Source organism: Myiozetetes cayanensis, unplaced genomic scaffold (genome assembly GCF_022539395.1).
Source record: "Myiozetetes cayanensis isolate MyiCay16 unplaced genomic scaffold, myiCay2020 scf7, whole genome shotgun sequence".
Taxonomy (NCBI): Eukaryota; Metazoa; Chordata; class Aves; order Passeriformes; family Tyrannidae; genus Myiozetetes; species Myiozetetes cayanensis.
In genome coordinates this window covers 2,266,410-2,276,194 of record NW_026087964.1, presented here as the reverse complement: position 1 = coordinate 2,276,194, position 9,785 = coordinate 2,266,410, and the positions used below count along the sequence as shown (strand labels likewise).

The window sequence follows — 9,785 nt, the reverse complement described above, 5'->3', positions numbered from 1 at the left end:
CCTACCTTTGCACAGCAAAGCTGAGTTACAGACTGATCTTTGTTGCAAGGATATTTCTGACCCAGAACCTCTTTTAAGCAGGTTCAATCTCAAATTGAAATCCAAGATCACAGTTAGATCAATGTGTTTCCTCGGCTGGAGTGTCTCTGGGGTTATACTGGTGACAACAAGCTCTCTGTGTCCTGTGCTTGATCACCCTCATGTTAAAAGCTCTCTCCTAATATTTAACTATATTTCTCCTGAGCTGTAGCACATTCCCGTTCCCAGGCTCGGTGCAGGGAAGCTGCCTCTGCTGGCTGCTCCACAGGGAACACCGTCAGGTTGCAACGGGGACAATTTTTCCGTGAGCACAAGTGCAAAGGATGACGGGGTTGGAAGCAGTGGCAGCAGGTTGTTTGTTCACTCTCCTGCCATCTATCCCTTGCCGAGGGGTTGCAGCGTTGGCCCAACTGCCCGAGGTGGGAACGGCTGTGGGAGTTCACGGGGTTGGGGTGGGAAAATTGCCTCTTCCAGCAGCGCCGGCGGCTGCTCGGTGGGATTTGCGTGAACACGGAGGATTTAGCTCAGCCCTTCCTGCACTGAGTCAGATCCTGTCCTTAGTTTAACCCCTTTGAACAGAATTGGCCTGCTCTAAAAACATAGTCATTTCCCTTTTTTTTTTAAAAAAAAAAAAAAAAAAAAAAGAACCTGCAGCTTTGGCAAACAGCCCACGAGGGACATGACGTGCCTGTGCAGCGGCTTCTGCACAGTCAGGGCTTTTCCTCAGGCGGGAAGTGTGTCCGGGGCAGGGTGGGAAGGGTGAAGGGAAAGCGAGACGAGGAGGCTCCAGCCACCTTGGCACAAATCCCAGGCAGCCTTTCCACCACCTGCAAAATGCCACGTGCCCCACAGTGGCCCCGCTGCTCCAGCTCCCGGTGACTTTTTCTGGGATGAGGTGGTTTGTTCCCTGAGGATCTCTACGTGCCCGTAGGGGAAGTTTTTGAGGGAGTTGAGGGGGCTGTTCTGGGTCCCTGGCAGTGACAGCAGTCTTTCCCCAGCAGCCATGGAGTACATCAGCACACGGGGAGGCACGAGGGCCGTGGACTTCGAGGGAGCCCTTTTCTCTGGCTACGCACCCGATGGGGGCCTGTTCATGCCCCAGAACATCCCCTCGCTGGACAGGGACACCCTGTGGCGCTGGAGCAGCCTCTGCTACCGTGGGCTGGTCAAGGAGCTGTGCTCCCTCTTCATCCCAGCTGACCTGGTCCCACGGAACACACTCAGTGGTGAGCGCAGCCACGCAGGGAGCAGCTCGCGGGGATGTGTGTGAGGATTTTAGGGTGTTCAGATGCACCTGCCTGCCTTCACCACCTCCCCTTGCGACCCCCAGAGGATGGAGCCTGCTGCACCATTGCCTGCTTCTTTCTGTAGCCTGATCTCTGTCACCTTGCAGGAAAAGGTGTTCCCTGTGTGCAATTAGGGATTCTGGGGACTTCAGTTGTGAGGGCTGATGCTGTGACCCTGCTTGCTGCTGGGTCACCCTGCTGCTCCACTGGGCTCCAGACTTGCCCTCCCTCCAGGGCTTCCTGTTGCTCCACACTCTCCTTGAAAACACATTTTTAAAGTTTTACAGCATTTGAGAGCTGTCACCTCCACCAGAGGGCAGCTGCAACCTCTGCCTCAATGGCACACAGAGCTAAAACTCAGGTTTCCTGCATTTTATATTTTAGCACATTTTTCTCTGATTGTGTAGAGTGTGCCCTGGGGTTACTTGGCATAGAGTTATCAAACACCACGAAGCTGGGCTGGTTTATTCCTAGTAACTACTAATAACTTGTTGGATGTCTGTCACTGCTCCAGTAACTGAGAGTCTTTAGTTGTGCAGAAAGGTACCAGGAGCACAAAGAACACAGATGCAGGAAGCCATGAGTCAGAAAAACACTCAGTCTAACAGCTCCTTTAACCATTTTCCCTCTAGACCTGATCGACAGGGCCTTCAGCAGGTTCAGGCACAAGGATGTTGTCCATTTATCCAGGCTGAAAGACGGGCTGAACGTTTTGGAGCTCTGGCACGGGGTTACTTATGCATTTAAGGATCTGTCCTTGTCCTGCACAGGGCAGTTTTTGCAATACTTCTTGGAGAAAAAGCAGAAGCACATCACTATTCTGGTGGGTGAGTATGTCTCTTTGTGGGGGGTACATTTCTGGGCAGGCCCTTACCTTGAGAGCCACCATCCCACAGCCCTCCCCACAGATGCCCCAGGGTGGTATTGCCTCATTGGTGACTGGTGAGTGATCTCCAGGCAATGCCAGGGTGGCTTCTCTAGTCAAGAACATCTCATGGAGCATCTCTGTGTCTTTTCTTAAAGTGCAGCAATGCAGGTTTGACTGATGCATCAATTTTTTTCTTTTCTTGGTGCTTCCTCACTTTGAAATAGGGACTTCAGGGGACACTGGGAGCTCGGCCATCGAGAGTGTGAGAGGGCAGAAGAACATGGACATCTTTGTTCTGCTGCCCAAGGGGCTCTGCACCCAGATACAGGAACTTCAGATGACCACCGTCATCGAAGACAACGTCCACGTCTTTGCTGGTTGGCACTGCTGTTGGACTGTCCATTTTACAGCCCTGCTGTGTCAAAACCATGACCCTTAAAGTCTCAGGCAGATGCTCAGTGGGATTTGCAGCTTTAGCAGCTGCAGCCAGCCAGGTCATTGCCATCACCACGCCCAGACATCTGGCTAACAGGAGACAACATCCCCAGTTTGATGATTAAGTTATTCAAGACTTCTTTGTCTCCTGGCCACAGATCAGAGCTGCCTCCATGCAGGCAGTTGGTGTTTGGCTACACTGAGTTCAGCACCGTTCCTTGACACTAAAAGGATTTGGAGTTACCTCTTCCTCTGCCCATTCACCTTCGTGTGTGATCCATCCCCTACCACCTTGCTGTCCCCATGGGCTGGCATCACCACTGGGTGCTTGAGCTGCTTGAGTTCCCATGGACTCTTCTGCTGAACCAGGTCTCACCTTGGCATCTCACAAGGGGAAATACATATTTGGCAAATGTATATTTGGTACAAGCAGGAGCCCAGAGTGCCACGCCTGCAGAAACCACCTGACATCCACAGGGTGCCACTCAGCCCCTGAGGCAGATGGGCCACAGCAAACCCCAGGGCTTCAGACCATCCCTATTTCTGAGGAGAAATACCTTGTGCCTGATGCACTGCTGTTGGCAGATCTAATCTTTCCTTTCTGCTTTTGACAGCTCACGGGAACAGCGATGAAATTGATGAGCCGATCAAGGAGCTGTTCGCTGATGACGATTTTGCCAGAAAATACAATTTGATGAGCTTGAATTCCGTCAACTGGTCTAGGATTATGGTGCAGATTGCTCACTACTTCTATGCTTACTTTCAGTGTACCCCATCCCTGGATGCCATCCTGCTGCCAGTGGTGGAAATTGTTGTGCCAACAGGAGGAGGAGGAAATATCACAGGTAAAGGGAAAAAGATAGGTTAGATAAAAGAGAGAATGCTGTGATCTATAGACCAAAAGCACTTCACAGATACTGGGTATTGCTATTTATTAAAACACCCACTCTCTGGTAGGATTTCTTCAGAACCACTTATATTTTATTACTCATGTATGCTTATTACTCAATTTAGGTGTCACTGATGATTTACAAGGTGCAGAAAAACCCAAACCACCCTTTGATGATGACTGTAGCTATCTTGAGGATGAGAACATTAGGAGAGGACAGAATGTGTTTGATGAAGAAAAGAGGGAAAATACTGTGGCTCTGATTTCTTAAGTGAGACATTAACAAAGGTGTGGAGTCCTGCCTGGTCCTACTCTGGTTTGCATGGTAGTGTGTGGTCAAGAGAACCACTCTTAATTGCATAATCTGGCCTTCTAAATGAGAGCCCTTGATTGCCTCTGTCCCAAAATAAGCACAGAACTGTCTTACGACAGCAACAAAGGATTTGATATATTCACTGCACTTCCAGGCTGCCCATCTGAGGCAGCATTAACAAGCCCAAAATCTCATCTCTCTTGCTTGCACAGCACCTGCCTGACCTCTCGTCCCCTAACCATCCATCATCAAATGTGGAGATGCCCAAGGGTCAGTGTTCAGTGGCAGGTGGAGCATTGCATCCCTGGATTTTACAATCTGGTGCTCTACCCAACCTCTGGAGACAGATATCTCAGAGTCCACTAGGGAATATCATTTGTGTCTGCTTCTGAGCCAGGTGCTCAATCAATTTGCACGATGACTCCTTCGCTAAACCTCCTTTGGATGTTTCTTCACCAAGCACACGTGTGTTCTTTCACTGTTTTTTCTTAGCTGGCTGTATTGCCCAGAAAATGGGTCTCCCGATTCGACTTGTTGCCGTGGTGAACAGCAATGACATCATTCACAGGACTGTCCAGCATGGAGATTTCTCACTGGCAGGGAGCGTGAAGGCTACCTTAGCATCAGCCATGGATATTCAGGTGTGTAGTGAATTGGTTGAAATGGGGAAATAGCAAATATAGGGGGTTTTTTTGTTGTTTTACTCTGATCTACCTGCATAATTCTACCACTGGCAGTGCCTCTTAGTGGTGCATTAAGAGGTGTGACTCCTATTGACCATTTTTGCTGCTGAGATAGATCAAACACCTTCCTCCTCACTTTTCAGGGCTTGACTTTGTGATCTTCATTGTTAAATGCTGGGTTTCTGGGGTTTTGTCCTGTGCAAGGTTAGCAAGAGAGGGGCACTTTCACAACATGTGACAGCTACACAGCTATAAATGTCAGGGGTTTTGTTGATGCTTCTGAAAGGCTCCACCAAGAGGAGAGACCAGGAAGAAGGTAGGGAAGTCCAGAAGAAATGCCTCGTTTATGGTCGTCTGCAGCTTGCTCAGAGCAAAACAAGTCTCAGCAGGCAGGCAAAGGCCTCAGAAAGAAAGGCCATGGAGGTTCAGAAACCAAACACCTGGAAGCAAATACCTCCTGTTTCATTCCTACCCTGTGATCCCCAGGGATTGGATCTGCTTCCAAACAAGTGATCAAAGAGGGAAACCCTTGGTGTTGTGTCTCTGTGGCCTTAAGCTACCTGGATTTTCCAAAAGCTGTTCAAACGCCCTGGGAGGACCTGGGAGCCTGGAGGGGCTGCCATGCTTTGCAGTCACTAAATCCCTATGCCTCTATCACCAGGCTGTGCTCTGCAGCTTGGCTTTCCTCCCAAGCCAAGAACTTAGGGTGCTCCTCAGAGCTCCAGGGGTATCTGGGCTCCTCTCTGGGCCCATGTCCTTTCAGTAGCACTGCTCTGCTGAGGCACCCAGGCAAGTGCCAGCCTTTGGGATTATGGCAGCAGGCAGTCAGGCAAGGTGATATCCTGAGGTTTCTGGGGAGCTGGATGGGTGTATCCCCTCCACAGCTGCCTGGGACATCTTGTTCATCTCACATCTGAAGCATCCATGCAAATATTTCCATAGCATAAGAGATCATTCATTTTTTGAGAGGAATTTAGTAAGTCTCTAGTTGGGGCCTGTTTAAAGCAGGGTCAGCCCTGAGGTCACACCAGGTTGCTCAGGGATTTTCCGTTTGGGTGTTGGAAACCTTCAAGGATGGAGAATGCACAGCCTATTTAGGTTGCCTCTTCTGTAGCCTAAAGTAAAGCAGAGAAAATTTTCCCACTAGACACTGCCTGAAGAGCTGAAGGTGAAGCAGGAAGTCTGGTGTGGATCAGCCTTGTAAGGAGCAATCCTAAGAGAATCACAGCAGATGCCATGTATTTGCAGCACCTAAAGACAACCAGGAGCTGTTGTCTGACCCTGAGGTCAGGAAGCACCACACAGCTCATGTCCACATGCCAAAACTTTGTCCCCAGCGTGACCTGTCCTCCAAATTGGGCCCCAAAGTTCTCCTGGACAGCTCTAGTGGCACAGGACAGAAGGAGAAGCCTTACTTGGATGGTAAGGCCAGTACTTGCACCAGTGTCCTGGCCCAATTTGACTTTCTGGTGTCAACAAAGAGATCTGTAGTGAAAACCAAAAGGCTGGCATGAACTGGGGGGTGAAGGGGAAGCATGTGTGAAGGATGTGGGAGCAGCAGAAAGAAGGACAGGAGAAGGGATGTTGGGAGCATGATGCTGGAGGCACTTCTAGGAGCAGGTTGTTGACATCCAGGGTACACTGACATGTAGCTTCTCAGGACAGCCAGAGTGGGAAGCAGAGGAGAGCCTAAAAGAGGGGACAGCCTAAAGCAAAGGGCAGGCAACACCCAGACTAGACTGAAGATTAGAGGCTCTGGGAGGTGATGGTTGGAAGATGAAGGACAGAACTGGGGCCATGAGACACCCAGATAAGGACACAAAAGGCTGAGTAAGACCTGATGACTCTCCAAGGTAGAACAGGATGGAGTGACAAAAGGTCACAGGCAAAAAAAGAGTTCAACCAAACCCATCACTTGACCATAGGAGAGTGATGAGTACTCTGTAAGTTGGTGCCCCTTGTCCTGTCTGTCCCTAAAAGGTGTCTTGACCAAACCACGAGATGAATGTTTCTTAGTGCTTGTAAACATGCAGGGATGAGACAGGGAGAAGAGAAATTGGTTTGGGACCCTCCTGTATGGTCTTGCACAGAGCTCTTGCTGCAGTGTTGCAACACTGATTGCTACACAGCCATACAGGCCAGTCAGGCCCTATATGTACCCTATAAGTTCACAAAGATTATCAGCCAGCCCTGCAGGGAGCTGGGTGTCTCATTAAGTCAGGCAGGAGCTGGGTGACTCACAGCAGCATCTGCAACGCCGAGTAAACAGCTGGATATTTCTGGTTCCCCGGTGCAGTGTGTTATTAGCCTGGGTTCATCACGGTGATTGTACAGATGCGGTCACACCGTTGATTCATCAGTCATCCCTTCATTTTCGGTTTTAATCTGATGGTCACTGTCAGACAGGTCAAAGGTCCAAAAGACATCGTGTTCCCAAAGACTCTTCTTGGGATGTAGGTGAGCAAAGGGAAGACAAAAAGTCCACTCCACCCAGAAAAAAACAGCAGTAGGACCTCAGCCCTAGGGAGGCATCAGGGAATCCACACAGATGCTCTTCCCCTGAAACAGATGCTTGAATTTCTACTGCTCACCTATTGCCTTGTTTTCCCAGGAGCCTTACAATGTGGAGAGGATCCTGTGGCTGCTCTCAGGCTCTGACAGCCGCCTGATAAAAACACTGATGGAGCGATTCAGCCAGTCGAAAAGCCTAAAGCTGCCGGAGGATTTGCACAGAAGGGTCAGTTCCTAACAGACACAACACTGTGTATGTGTGTGTGTGTAAGGACAGTTACTGTTTCCAACTTATTTTCAGAACTGAAAAATCATAGTGGAAAGTTAATTTAAGTGTGAGGCCAGAAGAGAAGTTTTGTATCAATGTGTGTTCACTGAGATGTTAAAAAATGCTTTTAAATTTCTATTTTTTTAAAAAAAGTTCTTTCTTCTTTGCAAAACTAATTTAAAAAATGCCTACAATTATTTAGTTAGGATCTGAAACCACCCCATTCTCGGCCATGCACTGAGGCACCATGCAGCAGATGCTGCAACATTGAGATGCTCAACACAAATTGAGTGTTTGGGAGTGGGTCTGATAAGTTGGGTGCTGCAATTCAGCCTCACTCTTATGGCAAATGGGAGCACAACACAGAGAGAGATACAAGACAGAACAAAAAATTGAATTGTGAGAGGGCCAGATACAAAGCCCTGCCTCTTCCCATCCAAATTCCCACGCACTGTCCCTCACTGAGCATCCTTTCCTGGCTCCTGCTCCTGCTTGCACTGCAGCAAGATAAATACTAAATAATGGTGCTATTAAAAGCAAGAGGAGTTGTTACACTGAGGTGGGTTTTACAAGTCCCTCAGAGCATGGAAATAGCAGCAAAGAGCTGAGGAGCTGAGTCTTGGCTCCTTTCTACCCAGGCTCACAGCACCCATGGATGGAAACCCCTTGCTCACACTCCGTCTCCACAGTTGTTTCCAGCAGTGCTGCAGCAACCCCTCTTCCTTCGGGCCTCAGGGAACCCCATCCTCCAGCCTCCCTATTTTGAATTGCTTTGCTGAGTGCTTGTGGCTGATGCCCCATGCAAAACAAGCCTCCCTGATTCCCACAGCTCTCCGAGACCCTGCGATCCTGCTCAGCCTCCGACGAGGATATTGTTGGAGCCATGCGGCGCTGCTGGGAGGAAAACCAGTACCTGCTGTGCCCCCACTCTGCCGTGGCTGCTCACTACCACTACTCTCAACCAGACAGGTGAGGGACTGCTGGGGACTGGACCATCACTATCTCCTTGTTCCTGCAGGATCTCTTGGCCAGGGCTTGCTTACATCCCAAATGTTCTTGCTTTTCTTCCTTTTGCAGCATTCCCCGGTGTTGCTTAGCTCCAGCCTCCGCAGCCAAATTTCAGGATGCCGTGCTCCGAGCTGGCCTGGTTCCTCAGATTCCCCCTGAAATCACTGCCCTAACAGCGATGGAGACCAGGTCCACTCCCCTGGAGCGGGGACAGGACTGGGCACAGGTGCTCCGGGAGCGGATTGGAGCCGTGGCACAGCAGTGGGAGGCATAGGGGGGGTCAGTTTGCACCCCTGGGGCAGCGGGAGATCAGGGGGAAGGCAGTCACACAGACCTGAGCTACTGGGCACACTGGACAATGCCTCCCAGGGCTCATTCTCCATTCCCAGGAAACCCCCATTTTATGCTGGGAGCCTCCACGCAATGATTTATTAGCAAGAACACACTTCCCCATTCAAGTATATGGACTGTTTCATAGTATTTTCAGTAAAGAGCTCTGCAATTGTATCCCATTTTTCCTAATAATTCATATAAACCAATAGAAACTCTGAGTAAACCTGCCTGTTCCATCTTTACTGGCTGTTACAGAAAGCTTCCTTAGCAATACCCATTGCTTCTTGAGCATTATCCAGTGGTTCTGGCTCCATGCTGGGATGTTCAGCCCAGTGATCCCAGTAACATCCAAGATGCTCAATGGAAAACACATGCAAGACTGGGGCGAATCCACTTTACCCATCCCTGTAATTTAGGCAGTGGCAGGGATCATTCCCAGGCATTGAAACTTACTCAGTAATAGTCTTAAATAGCAGATGTTTTCCCTGGACATGCTTATCTCACAGCACTGGAAAATTGTTCTTTATCTTGCAGCTTTTGGTCCTAGTCCTGCTGCAGACTCTTCCTGGGCAACTTCCACTGTAACGAGTAGGAAATGGGAAATTCCCCTCATGCTCTGCCTGAAACTTCAGCTCTTTCAATACCACGTTCCCATCATATACATATAAATATATAAATACCTTGTGTGGGAGCTGCCTCCACAAGTCGTGCATCTGGCAGGAGTCTCTTGTGCCTAAAAAAGGGGAAAGAAAAATAGGAATAATTATACCAGGGGGGAAAAATCCCCCTCTGCCATCAAAAAAAATTCCCCCTTCGACATCAAAGGAAGTCCTGTAATGGGAGGATTAATTTGAAGGTTTAGTGGCATTTAACGGGGTAAAAGTAAGTTCTGTGAAGTGATTTAGCTTGGGATGTTGCAGAATGTGCGGGAAGAGTGGGAAGCTTTGCCTGGGCTGTAAGCTGCCTTGCTGGCACCCAGGCAGCCTTTTCCTTGGCTCCCTCCGGCACAACCGGCCCTATGCCACCTTCTTCCATCCCACTGAAATCCTGCAGGAGAGGAGGGACCTGTGCCTTCTCCAGGATGGGGGGTTGAGACTGCCCCATCCCAACTGATGTGGGTGAGGGAAACAGCTTAGTTGAAAATGATGCAAA

At 49.5% G+C, this 9,785-nt stretch overlaps 1 protein-coding gene across 5 annotated transcripts; it reads left to right on the top strand.

Moving 5' to 3' along the window:
• The first annotated feature begins 341 nt into the window (after positions 1-341).
• Positions 342-9,415, top strand: THNSL2 (threonine synthase like 2). 5 transcript variants are annotated; one of them, XM_050338736.1, is made up of 9 exons: positions 342-458; positions 1,041-1,265; positions 1,958-2,152; positions 2,418-2,570; positions 3,243-3,473; positions 4,323-4,471; positions 7,125-7,250; positions 8,122-8,261; positions 8,370-9,415. In XM_050338736.1, the coding sequence occupies exons 2-9, from the start codon at positions 1,043-1,045 to the stop codon at positions 8,572-8,574; spliced, it is 1,422 nt and encodes a 473-aa protein (XP_050194693.1). In that variant the 5' UTR covers positions 342-458; positions 1,041-1,042; the 3' UTR covers positions 8,575-9,415. The 5 variants fall into 5 exon arrangements, with proteins under 5 accessions (XP_050194693.1, XP_050194694.1, XP_050194695.1 ...); XM_050338737.1 differs by having other exon boundaries at positions 344-458; positions 1,038-1,265; XM_050338738.1 differs by lacking the exon at positions 342-458 and adding an exon at positions 813-966.
• The last annotated feature ends 370 nt before the right edge of the window (positions 9,416-9,785 follow it).

What these genes read in the sequence shown, in the direction of transcription:
- THNSL2 (XM_050338736.1), top strand. Translation starts at nt 1,043, where the DNA reads ATGGAGTACATCAGCACACGGGGAGGCACGAGGGCCGTGGACTTCGAG. An exon ending in AGGAGGAGGAAATATCACAG is followed by an intron (nt 3,474 to 4,322) that starts GTAAAGGGAAAA and finishes GTTTTTTCTTAG; the next exon opens with CTGGCTGTATTGCCCAGAAA. An exon ending in CACTACTCTCAACCAGACAG is followed by an intron (nt 8,262 to 8,369) that starts GTGAGGGACTGC and finishes TTCCTTTTGCAG; the next exon opens with CATTCCCCGGTGTTGCTTAG.